This window comes from Acromyrmex echinatior, chromosome 13 (assembly GCF_024713525.1).
Source record: "Acromyrmex echinatior isolate Ae372 chromosome 13, ASM2471352v2, whole genome shotgun sequence".
Lineage (NCBI taxonomy): Eukaryota > Metazoa > Arthropoda > Insecta > Hymenoptera > Formicidae > Acromyrmex > Acromyrmex echinatior.
In genome coordinates, this window is record NC_141864.1 from 5,687,731 (window position 1) to 5,703,906 (window position 16,176).

At 31.4% G+C, this 16,176-nt stretch overlaps 3 protein-coding genes and 1 long non-coding RNA gene across 12 annotated transcripts in view; 1 reads left to right on the top strand and 3 right to left on the bottom strand.

Annotated features, from left to right (window-relative positions):
• Positions 1–16,176, top strand: part of LOC147907548 (uncharacterized) — a 217,463-nt gene that overhangs the window by 21,791 nt on the left and 179,496 nt on the right. The window lies entirely within an intron of this gene.
• On the bottom strand, positions 89–2,353 carry LOC105150885 (troponin C, isoallergen Bla g 6.0101-like). The gene is made up of 5 exons (XM_011064257.2): positions 2,229–2,353; positions 1,902–1,929; positions 1,701–1,844; positions 1,360–1,611; positions 89–603 (listed from the first exon to the last, which is right to left on the bottom strand). The coding sequence occupies exons 1-5, from the start codon at positions 2,229–2,231 to the stop codon at positions 569–571; spliced, it is 462 nt and encodes a 153-aa protein (XP_011062559.1). The 5' UTR covers positions 2,232–2,353; the 3' UTR covers positions 89–568.
• LOC105150884 (troponin C, isoallergen Bla g 6.0101) lies at positions 4,033–6,280 on the bottom strand. The gene is made up of 5 exons (XM_011064256.2): positions 6,150–6,280; positions 5,938–5,971; positions 5,660–5,803; positions 4,775–5,029; positions 4,033–4,691 (listed from the first exon to the last, which is right to left on the bottom strand). Exons 1-5 carry the CDS (start codon positions 6,150–6,152, stop codon positions 4,666–4,668), a joined length of 462 nt encoding a protein of 153 aa, XP_011062558.1. The 5' UTR covers positions 6,153–6,280; the 3' UTR covers positions 4,033–4,665.
• LOC105150882 (uncharacterized) overlaps positions 9,843–16,176 on the bottom strand; it is a 121,083-nt gene continuing 114,749 nt past the window's right edge. For all 7 annotated transcript variants that reach the window (XM_011064254.2, XM_011064250.2, XM_087412897.1 and 4 more), the window contains one exon: positions 9,843–16,058. In XM_011064254.2, the coding sequence (XP_011062556.1) occupies positions 15,769–16,058 (290 nt within the window). In that variant the 3' untranslated portion in view covers positions 9,843–15,768. The remainder of the gene's footprint in view (positions 16,059–16,176) is intronic.

Consider the following 16,176-nt stretch of genomic DNA (forward strand, 5'->3'; position numbering starts at 1 on the left):
TCGCATACTTGAACACGGTGTGCTACTTTGTGCACCGGGAAAAGTTGTTCAGGGGTAAAATACTCACGCGTAAAAAGAAATCAGTACACAATATTTATGTAGATGTATTTAATAACATATATAATTTACGTTACACATTGGACCTTTTAGATAATACTTTCACATGTAAACTCATAATGATATTCATAGAGTAGGAAATTAAAACTTTCTTCGCGACGTCTAGAGATTACGTTCGAGTTTTGCACGATACTCATTTTGCCATGACGGAGATATTCACTACTTTATTTCGTATAAACGCTGTTTCGATTTATTCAACGCACTTCGAGATTTCCATTGCTCCTGGCATTGACTAAAACCGTTTAGAAACACTGCGATCTTCACCTTGCACGATGAAAGTTAGCCAAGGATATGGATAAACGTTCAATTTTCCGCTTGGCCGTAATTTAGTGGTTTGCAAAAGCGCGTGCCTGGATGATGAAGAAGGAACGCTCTTTCTGACGGGCGTTGCCAATTGCGCGGCTAACAACCAGCTTCCGAGTGCCCATCTTCATTACCAGCTCCGGTTGCCTTAGTCGTCGCCTCCCGTCATGACTTCCATAAATTCTGAAAGTGCGCAAAACGCGGGCGTTAGCGTAATCAGGCGGCGCCTCGCATTTCTCGCGGGCTACAAACTTGGCGAACCACCCAAGGCGAGAGACTTATTGAACGTTCGATCGACTTTGCTATTAGTGCGGTTGTGTTAAGTTTCGCTGACGTTGACATGCACGAAACGAATTTACTTGGCTCGCTTCGTAACTTAAGCACATTTTAAATGAACTATTTGGCTTACGAAGCGTGTCACATATTATCATATCTCGCAAATAAACGCATGTTAAGTGCATCTAGAGAATTTCTTACAGAAATATGTTATTTTTAATGCCATAAGATTTTGATTTTTTTAAACATGCAGTATAATTTTTCATGACGATTTTTAATTTAATAACGATAAATCACCTGGATAGGATTATAATATCGAATTGAATAAAAGCTTTTTTTTATAATTTAACATATTTTTTAATTATATCAATTTTGAAAAACGTAAAAGATAGTATTATATTTTATTAAACTAATTTGAAATTTTCGCTTCAAAAAAATTTACTAATGAATTTAATATAAATCTCTTTAATAAATTAATATGTGAAATTGTTAATTTTGATTACTATTATTAAAAAATATCAAAGTTTATTTTTTATTAAAAAGTAACTTATAGTTAATTGAAAAAAAAGTTTTAAAAGTCCATCTAAGTAATGGCGTTTTAATTTTTGAAGTTAATATAATCAACGTTGCGAAATGATAAAAGAAAGATAATAATAAAAATACCGTCAAAATCGAGCGTTCCTGATCCATCAGCGTCGATTTCTTCAATCATTAAATCGAGTTCTTCTGGTGACAGCTTGTCGTCGAGTTCGTGAAGAATGTCACGAAAAACAGCGGTAGTTATGTAGCCGTTGCCTTCTTTGTCATACAACCGGAATGCCTCGCGTAATTCTTGCTGCATCGCTTCCGTATCTTCTTCTACTAAGAATCTAGCAGCCAGCGTACAGAATTCTTCGAACTCGAGTTCTCCAGAACCTAGAAAAATATACAACTAGTAGAAAGATATATGTATTGAAAAACCGTTATGAAAATATAATTGACGTAAGATCGACAATTTTACTTACCATCTTCATCGACTTCACTAATGATTTCCTGCAGTGTGTTTTCGCTGAGCTCGTGACCCAACATGGTCAATATTGTGCCTACCATATTTGTACCGATACTGCCCTTCTTTTGCTGATCGAAAGCATTGAAGGCATTCTTTAGCACTGTAAAATTTTATATTATTCTAAATGTTTTTTATTATTATAAAAAGATATACTTACGAGCTATCTGGTCCTTATTTAGATCTTCCTGAAAATATAACAGATATTTATAATTACAAAGACTGTTAATTTACAAATATAAAATTTAGTAATATAAAATTTAAATAAATTTACGCAAAAAGCAAATTAATTTTTAGTTATATTTGCTATTAATGTTTAAGCTTGCATGCTTATTGAATTATTGTTTCCATTTAATTTATTCCATTTAATGTATGTTCAATTTATTATTATGAGTTTTATTTGTTCATTTAATTTTTACACTTTTTGCTATGAGAATGTTAAAATTTGACAAATTATTTCCGCGTTTATCGAAAATATATAACTTGCCATTGCGATGATAACTATACGCGCTACTCGTGGTACGTTGGGTTGGATGGTTTATCCGGATCTGCACCAGATTCTGACGGTAGACTTCTGTTTTAAGTGATTTTAACGATGATCTTCTGGCACGTGATTGACCAGGTAAAACCTACATCCCAAGTCTAGCGGTTTTCAAATTCATCGAGGACGTTCTCCCCACTCTATTTTCTTACACACGTTTTACCTAATTATGCAGAACTCGCGGCAACACGTTTAATTTAATTCCAAAAATTTTCCACGCTAGTTGTACGTTCGATTTGTCAACAACTGTCTCAAATATTATGACAAAATTAATACAAACATATCGCACGCGGTTCGTCTTGATGCAAATTATTAATTATGATGCGAAGCATATAACATCTAGTTACAGGTGTCAATTATAATAGTATATAATTGTATTAAAGTTTATTTTAACGAAACATATTTATAATGAAACGGTTTAAATTTATCAGAAAATAAAATAAACAATTTTACATATTTATTAGAGATTTATATTAAATTTATTGATAAATTTTCATAATTTTTTATGATAAAAATTATTCTGTTATTTATGTGGCATTATATGCAGAAAAATATACCATCTATTTAGTTCATAAATAAAGATAAATTTCTTTATATTTTTATACATTGGATGTATCAGAATTATTTCTTTTATATCATTGATTTAAAAAAAGTTTTTCTATATAAGCTGGCCTAAATTATGTAATATATTATGTTATAATTTAAAAATACACTATAAAAATAATTATTTTACTTAATATGTAATCACGATAAGCTTTTTCTCAAAATTAAAACGAAATTTTTACTCATGATTGTTTTTATCGAAGCATATAAAGATGCAAGTTTTGCTAGTTTTTGTCATTTTAATTCGCAATTTCTAGATCAATTCTTTAAATTTTTTTATCATCTGAAGTTTTCCAACCAGACCATCACAGAGACATTTATGATTAAAGCTTGCACCATTGTTGAGACTGCACGTCGAGACAACTAGTTTATTATGAAATGTAATGTCTGAACGGCAGAATTTACGAGCGACATAATGTGTGACTGCATGGATGCAACAATAGACAGAATTGGCGCACCGCCAGAGAATTCATGGGTGATGCTGACCCAAGATGATTCTATGCAATAATTGTGCATGTCTTATTCTTAGACTCCTAATTATAAACTCATAAAGCCTGGTGTCTGCCATTATATTTAGGCGATTTTACCGTCCATTCCGGAATATGCAGTCGCTTGCCACCACATGCATTGTTGAATTCCTCACGAACGATACACGTACCTTACTTCTTTGACAAAAGTTTACAATAGGTTACATTTCTGTTAGAGAATAGTGCTATAGTTGATGCATGTGAAACACATGCTACAGTCGCTGCCAACACGCGAGCTTATATTTTTCAATACTATATAAAATTTTTACATTAATAATAATAATAATTCTTTACAATAGCAAATAATTACAGAGGTGCAGAAATACATGCATTTTTTTGCGATTATAGTAATTGTGTAATATTTAGAAAAATGATAATGTTCTTATCTATATCTATATTGAGACATTAGTATTTTTTAAAACACAATTCGATGTATTATCAAAATTTAATAAATATTATTAAAATTTTATTATTTATTAATTATTACGAATTTATTTTTAAAACTAATAAAAAAAATAAGTTTTACTTTTATATTTTTTACATTTATATTTTTTCAAAATTTAAATGATTAAAGAACAACGATATTTTATTAAAATTTGATTAAAAGGAATACATACATCTGCGTTTTTGAAATTTATTGTTTTGTACATATTTTTGGCACATAATCGATATTTATTAATTTAATTTAAGAAATTGCATTTAAAAGTTATAATACTTGAAATATATATACATTTATTATATATACTTACATAGGCAAAAGACATTATAAAATTTCGATATTTGATTAAATTAACAGCCAATGAGAATTCAATGTCAAAATCACAAAGGATTGCAAATAGCTTTATGAATTTAAAAATATTAATAATTATCATTATTATACTTAAAGTATTATTTCAGAAATTCCAAAATCTTTCTTGTTATACACATTTGCTATACGTAATTATATGTACATTTAATAAATATATATATATTTTATATATATATATATATATATATATATATATATATATATGAATATACATTAAAATTTTTTATAATTTCTTGAGCATCTCTCATCGAAACTTCTGACTAGTAGGATTTAATAAAAATATAATTTTATGGCGACCTATTCTCATATATGATAAACGAGCGAATTTATAGTCTGCCAGTTTCGACTTCGTAGAGATTTCGGCTTCTCTGTTTATACAGGCACACTCGTTGTTTGATGCGTGGGCGATCGACACGGTGCATTCGCGCGGTGCCAAAGTCATAATTTATCCTGTCATGACCTCCATGAATTCTGTAACATGAACGCCGGACTAGTCAGGTATGCGTAAACGAAGACAGAGTGGATTAACACCTGTGCATCACGTAAGATCTCACCATCGTAATCAAGCGTGCCAGATCCATCAGTGTCCACCTCCTCTATGATCATGTCAAGCTCCTCCGGAGATAATGCGTCGTCCAATTCATGAAGGATATCTCTAAACACTTCAGTAGTGATATAACCATTACCTTCTTTATCGTACATTCGGAATGCCTCTCGTAACTCCTGCTGTATCGCTTCCGTATCAGTGTCCTCTTCAAGAAAATGCGATGCTAACTGACAAAACTCTTCAAATTTTAACTCACCAGTTCCTGTAAATGGAAATTAGTTCGATATCTATTATTAGCCTCTGTTTTATTTTAATACTTTATTCATTGTATTTTAAAATATATTGTATATTTAAAAAGTAATTTTCTTTGAAACTTTTTGGCAATAAATAACTTTTGTAAATTTCTGGACATGTTCTAAATATAATACAAAACTCAATAATGTTATCTAAGTAAAAGTTTTGTTTGATAATTTGTTTGGAGTGAGCATGTTATGAAATATCATTATTGTTTAAAAGAATATTTGGAGATCTTGATAGAAATTTCTGTCTATTAACTGAGAAGAAAACTTACTTAGGATCCCAATCAGTATGTAATGCTTTGTTTGCAGTTACTACATACAAAAGTTGCGTAAAATTGCTGAATACATTGAATAGAAATACACAACAAATAATGAATATTAAATTGATTAATAAACAAGCCAACTGCTCATGAAATGGACAGAATAAAACTCTATCAAGTTCGTGTCCATTTTCTATTCAGTATTGGCGCAACTAAGGAGAATGCAGTAATATTAGATAGTAACTGGATAGGTGTCTAGAATAACTGCATACATTTCTACCAGGGGAGTGTGATTTCTCTTTCAATTAACTTTTGTATGTCAGTAATATTTACCCCATGTGTCAATCTCCGCAATAACTTCTGCGAGTTGTTGTGCTGGAACTTCGTGGCCAAGCATGCCTAGAATTGTATTTACCATGCTCGTGCTGATAGATCCTTTTTTATCATGATCGAACGCGTCGAATGCCATTTTTAAATCTATTCAGAAAACATTTTTCTCAGTTTTTATATACTAATCATAGGTACATCAATTATAATCGCTAATAATAATTTTAAATTAGTCACATATTGATAACGAAAATAATGGTGCTTTAATACGCAAGTTTACTTACGAGACAATTGATCTTTACTAAGCTGAATTTCTTCCTATAATGAAATTAATTAATAACGTAATTTAATAACGTAAATTTAATTAGTTTATATATTATTAAAATAATAAATATATTAAAACACGTAAAGCATTAAGAAGAATTCCGCTATTAGTACTACGTCATTAATTTAGACAGTTTTTAGATATTTGCTGATAAATTTACACTTAAATTACCATGTTGCTAAAATTCACTTTTTTTATGAAACTATCGAATTAATCACAAAATCGAATGATTGACGCGGACGGGCTCCTTTCGGAAGCTAACTTACTCTACCGACGAAAAAGTTCTACTGAGCCGTAGTAAACTAATTAGCAGCGCAATACTATAGATACACAACCACAATCGATGTTAATAGATCAATCATGTATCGAATCGAACTCGCTAAAAAAAGACTTTTATTTAGGACGCCTTCACGACTGTTTCTTCACGAAACAATTTACGTGTTGAAGCAACTGAATAAACACTCGAGTTATTTTATTTGATATATCGAGGTCTTTAATATTACATTACATTAGTAATTATTATAGGCACGCGCGTGTAAATAATCTTACTATATAAAATTTACTTATATAAAATTTACTTATATAAAATTTTATTTAAAGTATATATAGACATAATAGAATCAGATTTTTTATTTCTTCCTAAAAAAATTAACGATATATCATTTAACAGATCTTTAGAAATTGTGAATATTCACATATTTTCGTTTCTTTTTGATATAATTAATTTTTATAATTTAAAAAAAAACTTGAAGTTTTTTGTAACTTAAGAATTATAATTATGAATTTAAATATTATATTATTTTTATTAATATATTTATTATTTTATTATAAAGAAGAAACATAAAAATATTTAATTTTTTAAAATATATATAATTAATATTTGTTACTTGACTTGTGTATTCAGAGATGACATAATCTAGGGAGGAATTTGTAGCATATCTTTGATCTTAGATGTTATCTTTATATGACGTAGATGATAGTTATAGCGAATCAGTTCCTCCGCACTTACACATAGCGAACTATTCGCGACATGAAAGCAGTTATACATTGCATCGTATCGAACATATAGTGGTTTGGCATTGCATCCTTTTAGAGAATTGTAGTGGATTACTGACAGCTCATGCGTGAAAAAATTATCTGGCAACTACCTTTAACCTCGATATATATATGTTAATCTCTAGCAGCCAATCAGATAAAGCTTTGACGTTAAATCGAACTTCTGATCTAACAGCTAAAAATAATTCTGGGATATCGCTTCGTTATCATAATAAACTCATTGCAGATCAACTTTAGAATAAAAGCGTCCGTTTCCATCGATCATTTTGATTTTATCAATTTATAAATGTATATGCGTATTTGGAATTAAAAAAATAATTTTCTTAATACTTTTCTTATTTTATTTGTTCAATTTTACAGCTTTGTTTGTTATATTAAAAAATATTATTTTTTTACGAAATCAAACTTATCAATTTCAATGAAAAAATAGAAATAATTGAAGAAATTATGTAAACTCATATCTAGTTACATATCTTAATTAAAATTAAGATATTTAAAAAAAGATAAACAGTTTAATTCCTAAAAGAATATAATATTCTAAATACAATAATAATTTTGACAAAACATATTTTGCATAATACATATCAAAAGATATTTTTAAAATGTGTATTTGAAAAATATATACATGCATTAGTTTAATAATAAAATTATAGAAATATTTTGTGTTAAAATCTTCATACAAATAAATTTCTTTTAAATCAATTATCGATTATATACTTTTGAAGTAAAATTAATGTTTCCTTATAACTCTTATAAATTTTATGCAATATAGAACATTGTTTTGAAAAATGTAATTCTTTTTATGATCACACAATGCCGTAACGTAACTTATCATATGCGTTCTCAGAACCTGACATTGACTTTGGGCTGCAAGCCAAATTTAGATTAGCTCAAAGCAAACGGAGATTCCGAACATATTCATTAGCTAACCTCATGCAAGATATACACATACAGCGTTTGAAATACAAATCTATATTGTAAAAAAATATTTAAGTTTGGTAATATGTATAGTCAGAAAATAAAAAATATATGATTATCTTTCTTTTTAATTTTATATTTTTTGATTTGCAATAAATTTTTTAAAAATAATTATTATAAAATAATTTTTCGCAATATAAAATTTAGAAAAAAAATTTAATTTGTAAATCAAACAGATAATTTTATAACGTTCCGTGCATGTTAAATCGTCAAAATTATTCTCGTTCAAGTCTATTACCAGCGATAATCATGATATGAATACGGAAGCGGCGATAAGGGCACTGGTTCAACTTCCCTGTATTGAAGTCTTTTTTTAGCTCCAAGGAATTCAGTTGCGATAATATCGGTTTGACGCCAAAGATAGAACTCGTATCACTTTAAAAGCTTGACGACGAACTCTTCGAGTTCTTACGAGTTATGCGAGTTGGGTTGCGTGCTAATAGTAACTGGTACTATGTATTCATCTTCCTTCAAGTTTACAAGATCGTAGATATCATGTTCTACTTTGTAAACCCAGTAGTGTCACTTGAAAGTCCTTTCAACAGCACTGTAGCTAGACTTCTGTGATTCACGAACACGATTCGCTTACTTCCTTTCAGCATTACTAGATATCGTCGCACCGTAACAAACATGAGAGTAGCGCTCTTATGAAATGCTAATATTAGGGAACTATGAGTATATACAGTGATAATTATGCTCTTGCTGTTGATCACTTAGAATTTTGATTTCAATGGCGATGTAGTTAAACAAATTAATGACATTGAGCGATATTGCTCAACAAACAAATTGTGTAATTTGTTTTTAGCTGCAAATTCTGCAGGAGAAAGAAATCCTTGACTTTGCTGACATATCACATCTATTTTTCTAGATTAGTTATACGCATTGTTGACAAGCCAAATTAAAGATACATTGCATGAATCCGATAAAGTGATTGGAATACTATTTTCCACTTCTCTTGCTGTCATTTTTTCTGAATCGAATTAATTCGAATACAGAAGACTTAATAATTTTATATCATTTTCATTCAATATCTAGTGATTTCTCTCAATAACGGAAGTGTAATATGATCGGTCACTCGCTCTATCATTTTATTGTTGTAATTTAAGTCTGACGAGGGATGAAGTAACCAATTACACAGTGAGGTAATCGATAGAGACTTTTGACATGCAAAGAAACTGTTATTCAATTATGTTACATATGGATAAAACGATTTTGTTTAAGTATCTAAAAATTTAGCTGGATTCGGATATAAAAATAATTTTATTGAATCATCAAATAATTACATACGTAGAAAACTCTAGTATGAACAATGTTGCTTACATAAAAAAGTTTTGACATTCTAACAACCAGTTAAAACATTCTACGTAATTATTTTGATAGTACAACAGAATTATTTTTAGTTAGATTTTTGAATAATTTTCGTTTCTTTTTCAAAGCAAAGTTACAGTTTTGACATGATACTTATACATTATAAACACTTTTACTACGTGATACTGTCCAACCATCACATTCTAGAATATTCTACGACATCAAATCTGGAATCTGTGTTCGACATTGATTAATGTTATCTCATGTACTTGTCGATATGTTGCTCGTATTGATTACCGATGTAACGTTACTAAAGGTGAACTTAAATAAATTAGCGTGTTCCAGTTAAATCACATAATATACATCGTATATAAAAATATCCATGCTTTGATTCTGTATTAAAGAATCTATAATTTTCATCTATAATTTCGTATTTCGTACGATAGTCTATTAAAAGAAGATAATTCTATGATTAAAGGTGAAAGGTAAAACTAAATAAAAGTAACAACAGGAAAAAAGGTGTTTCTGCTTATATCATTTTTATTCATTTGAAAGTTTCACATATACACGTTAATCATTAACGACATAATAAACAATGACATATAGACATTAGAATTTGAGTAGCGAGTCGCGAGTCGATAAGGGAGAAATGTCTCAAGTCATAATACATACATATCACGTAATAGTTATCATATAATGACCATATATATTTAACATTATGTATAGACAGACGATATACAGACGAAGTTTGTGTACGTGTGTGTGTGTCATATAGTAACCATATATATATATAACATCGATATAACATTAGGCATAATTTAATCTCGTGTACGTGTAGTATTTGTTTAGATATTCGTGTACAAGTATACGTATCCCTGCCTAAGAGTATTTATGCGGAAAGACGTAGACGTGTGTACATTGATTTAAGAACTAATCTTCTTTTTATATATCTATCCCACATGGACTTTAATCTCATATAGATACGTAAGAATTACGCGTCCTTTATCTATATAGAAGACAGTGAAGAAAAGGAGATGAAATGCTCGTAAGAGCACATAAGACTAACGTGTCATGTTTCGTCTATGTAAATAGCGTCTGTAATGTGTTATGCCATATACGTGTGTGTATATATTGGTACGTGTTAACACAGATACGAGGTTTCTGGAGTCATGCGAAGAAGCGACGTGTGAGCGAGAGCACCGAGATTACAAAGATATATCCTTCGATCAATAGTTAAGCTCCGTTCATCGTTCTTACGCGCGGGGGAGTGTAAGATAATATTATTTCGTTTACACGTTCCGCTGACGCACACACATGCGTTTATATATATATGTGTGTGTGTGTGTGTGGTGTGTGTGTGTGTATGTGTTTATATCATTGTGCTTGCGCACGTACGTGTTTACGCGTCTTCAGGGTATCGCGCGCTATTAAATGAAGTAAGTATGGCAGGCCGGTCGTGCGCCCGTCAGGCGTGCCGGCAACGATCCGACCACATTGTAAGACGCTGTACAAAAATATCCGCTTATAATAATTAGTAATAATAAACGGCGCGCCCGACGAGTCTGGCGACGGTTCCCACCGATATGTCTTGACATGGTTCTACGGGCTTAATGTCTGGCGATCTGTAGTCCTTTCGGCTGCTGCGGTCGCTGATAAATATTTCTATTTGCTATGCAATACCTGTGAAATGTTAGAAGTTTGGAAACGATACTGTCTCTCGATTTTGTTCGATTATTATTCAAGTAGAAGTATAAAGGGTATAGACAATTCTGTATGCATTATACGCGTACAGGTGCTTTTTCATGTACAGCATCAGAGCATCTTAACAGCGTACGCCGCTATATCAACCAGCAGAAAAGATTAGAGTCGCGCAAACTCCCGTTTTTGCTTTCGTTTCTATAACTTGTCTAAAGATATGTTCTAACATCTGAGACGGAAATTCTTTAATGAAGCAAATATAATTTCGCATATATAATCAAATAAACAATTTGAAAAATATCTGGAAAACTTTTGCCTTTACTTTGTCCTTTTTTATAAGTTAGATAGTAAAAAAATAAAATTTAAAAATAGAAGAAGTAGAATAAAAATAAGAAATGTAGACTAATAAATGTAGACTAATGTGAAAGATTGTTAAGAAAAATGATTGAAGCACGAAATACATAAAATGAATTAAAATAGCTCTTTTTGTTACATTTCTCGAATGTGTTTTTCTATAATAGCAAAGTATGTATTTCGAATTTCTGACTCAGATAATTATGCTACTTCGCTAATTTTACTTTCATATCTGTCAACTTTTTTTATAACTCATTGCCATTCACACATTGCCGTTTTTCTTTATTCAATAATTATAATTGTATATAGATGTTAAGAAGTTATTTGCAAATATATATTCATGAAATTATTCGGATGTAATTAACAAGGAGAAAATTAGTAAGTATTAGATATGCCTCGTACGAATCCTAAGCTAAATGTAGGGCCTGCAGAGGATCGCATTCGGCGTATCGTTAATTTTTATTATCTAAATAGCAAAATTAAATTTAACGTAGTGGTTTTTAACGCGAATATATTTTTTATTTTTAGATTTCATGTCAAAATAAAAAAAAATTGTATAATTTATAATAGAATATAGCATAATATAATTAAAATGAAGATTTAAAAGGAAATTAATTTTAGAACACCAATGTGTGCCCGGCAGTTTTATACTATTATAAATATAACTTCTTAGAAAAAACATCTAGTGCATATAAGTATATATAAGAGATATAGGTATATATAATATATATCTTTTATAATCGTAAAATAATGCATAATAATATATATATATTATATGTAACGTACATATATATGTATATATATATATGTATATGTTAACAAATAAATTCTCTTAAATCTCGTACATTCACGATATGTATACGATCTTTAGTCGTTATAGCTTCGTCAAGTCTTAAATCGACTTAATTAATCAGTTTATCTTACAATTAAATCTGGGCGTATAAATGATATGTGTTCGTGTGTATGTGACATCGTCGCGCGTGTCTGCCTGTGCATTCGAAAGAGAAGATTTTAGCTTAGAAATTAGACCTCGCTGTTTTAATTAAATTATTTTTTTTAGAACATAAATGCAACAATCTTATATCAATCAAATTATGAATAAAATTAACAAACATAAACAAAATTAATGTAAAGATTTATTTATTCATCGTTAGATTTAACAGTTTACGTTTATTTTTAGATTGAAATTTGGCAATCATAATATAATTACTCCGTTTCTACTTTGAGATAAAAGATTAAAGTAAAATATTTTAATGTTTCAATTTTGGAGTTATAAAATATTAAAAATTATTTTATTTAATTATTCCGTAAATTTTCCTTATTAGTTTGTTGAAGTATTCATCTTAAATTAGGCAAAAGATTCTAATATTTTATACATGTATGAAAAATATTGGTACGAAATTGTTGCAATTATATAAGCGTATTATTTTACATACTGAACTAAAATGAGTAACCTAAAGAATTCGGATATTCTCTGAAGTGCTCAACTTCAAAATTCACTTTCGAAAAGCTTGGCTTGACGCTCCATTTGACGCGCATATCGGTGACCTTAATAATCCGCCATGCGGTGTATGCGCCTTATAATAATGCCTTAGGCTTAATTCTATCTTATATTCATACGTATCGAATAGCAAAACACATGTTACTTTCTGTGTCAGTACTGTAATCAGCACTACGTCCTGTGAACTACATTGTTTTTATACGATCGATCTCCCGTGATGTCCTCGCTGAGAAACGCATTCGTCGCTGAATATGTATCGTTGAATACATTTACCGAATATTTTTCAAAGCGAAGCGCGCGAAATATATTCTCGTATGCCACGATCTTCCGTCTGTGAGCGCAAATTATTGTTAACGGAAGGGAAATATTTTAACACAGCTACATGCTCCTACAGTTGTTTGTGTCTTGCGTTTCGTGATCATCACGAACACGTGCATCGCATGCATTTCCTTCTGCAAGATGGTGCAATTTTAGTGCACACGTGAACTGTCGCGACAGCGAAGTAACCGAGTCGTAAAGCGAACGCAACGAGGCATTTGAATAACCGCGTTTGTGCTCTACCGACTTTGACAAGTGTCGGTTTCCTGTTGAGAGTATCGTTGGGAGTATTACGTGTCATCAGCACAGTCATTATCTCATTTCGTGCAGTCGGGTCTTTGCGAATCAAGTTAAGTATCGCAGCGATCTCAAGATGTTAGCGACTATCGTGCGCAGGGACATTCTGGCAAAAAAATTGATAAAAGATGAACGTATCATTATTTTCTTTTAATCCCTGGATTTAATCGATCCATTTTATTCTCTATTAGTATATCTTAATCAATCAAAGAACCTTTTACGATGAATAAATAGGAAGATCGGAATGACCTACTTTCTGTTAAGTATAAAATATCCGTTTGAATAATTCCTGGGAATAATTTCTGGGAATAATTTTAAATAATAAGTAAAAAAAAAGAAATAAGTAAAAATAATATCGAATGGTATGAAGTCTTGGAAGATGATGGCATACAGAAAATACGAGCATATGGAGGATATCGACTATTCGCAACATTGTGTTCAACAGGAACGCATTGATATGTATATAACGAGTGACCCGGAATCTGATTTCCGATCACTCGGATCCGCTAGTATTACTACGCCTCGCGTCGCGAGCTTAACTGATAACCATGAAATAATTGGCAACGATGCTGATATGTAACGTTCCGGTGAAGAAAACTCGTGCGCTTTTTGCGAGCGAGAATTCTACGGTCCACTGGTCGATCAACGTTTGTTCCTAGCAATCACTCAGATTCTATACTATCGAACTACATGATACCTCGCTGCCTAATAAGAATTAAAGATATATGTACTTTATTAGAAGTCTTTATTCAGAGTAGAAGTCTTTTCGAATTATCATAAACACACAGCATGTGAAACGTCACAGATTCATTTACTAGAGTTTCCTTGGTTGTTTGTAATTCGATTGTAAAGCATCTGAGAGTTCTATAAATAATAATGAAATCATTAGAAATTAATCCACCATCGCATAGCAAATACAGCTTCTACGTACACTACTCATTATTAATATCTAATGATCCTGCAATGTGTCAGTGATTATCATTTCGACGTTTGCAGGAATTGCTCATGATATTTACTGCGATCCGACTCATGATATTTACCGCAAAGATTAACTTTTTAACACAATCATTGTACTTTCGCGAATTGTATTTCGGCTTAATCAAACGCGGCGAATAAATTGGGCTTTACGGTGTACATTGAACGTTAAGCTATCGCAAAAATGAATTGGGTCTTATCATCAAGTAATTTGGAAATGGCACTGAAAAAAAATATATTTAATCGATTCGATTAAAATTTAAATTCGATTAAATTTAATATTTCGGCAAGCTTTCGTGTAAGCAACGAATAGATTGTCGTCCATGCACTAAATCGAAGGGCCATTCCAATGATTGAACTGAAAAAGAAAACTACCGTGAAAAAACGGTAGATATTCGGAAGAGTATAAAGTACTCAGTTCTCAAAAGATCGATTGTCGCGGGTACCAAACGTTACATGATTGTCCACGCGCGATCGCATCGCATGGACGCGTATCTGCACAGAAAAGCAACCATCACTATATGCATAATATACCTCTCCGCACACGAGACATGTCTTCGCATGCTCTCCTGGGAAATAAAAAAGCAGCTTGTCAAAGGGCAAAAGGAATCAAGCAATCAATTCCTATCCGTTGCTCCGAATCGTAGAAATCCGTTTGAATAATGCCAGCTGCTTTCTTCGTCAGCCGGTGTTCAAATCTTGTTATAATTTGGCCAATCGTGACAAACGGACATTGTGATAATACGCCGACTTTTCGTCTCGCAATTCCCTCACTCAGAAAAAAATTCATCGATTTAAAGAAATTCATTCTTAAATCGAAGAAAGTCATTTCTTTAATTTAAACATTATTTTCTGAAATTAAATAAAAAAAATTCATTTAATTTAAAGAAATTATGTTCAAATCAAAGAAATTTTTTCTTTAATATAGCAAAGAAACATTTCTTAAATCGAAGAAACTTTTCTCTGGGTGCTTGCGCCATTTCCATAACAGCGTCTACACGATATATTAAATTATCGCGATGATACGTGATAAAGTAGCATTTCTCAATTTCTACGAAAAGATGGCCATCGTGGAATCGTGACACGTCTCCGCTATCGCGTCACGATTATCTCGAAAGGCACGGGAATCCTTCTTCTTTACAGAACTGAATAACAAAATTGGAAATTTTTAATGACCTAGATTCTACAGCAATCACGTGACTTATAATAACAGCTTTAATGAAGACGAGAAATATGATTATTAACCGTTCCGTTTCGAAACGAAAAGTCGGCCGTCTGTCACCGCGCTGCCGCATTCTTGAGAGATTAAAGTAGAACACCAGTAAGAATAATCAACGGTAGTATAAGAATAATCAACGGTAGTGTCTTGTCCAAATACAGTCTGCACCCAGCAGCTGATGACGAGAATTTTCCGGCGTTCTTGCCCACGCAGCCCATTCTATCGAGCGGAATACTCTGCACGGAGTATTCACGATGTTCCGAAACCATCATACAGACTGTTCGCTTCTTTGACATCATCTCGTCATCTTTGTCGCGCAGATTTCCGAGCCACACGGAATACCATCGAAGCTCGCAGTCGCAAATCAAAGGATTATCTACACGAAAGAAAAACGGAGTGGAAGAAAGATGAAATTAATAAAATCGCACGATAATGGATTGCGCTTCTACTGAAATGGATCAACTTTTGCTAAAAGTAGCTTTAATGTACAATAT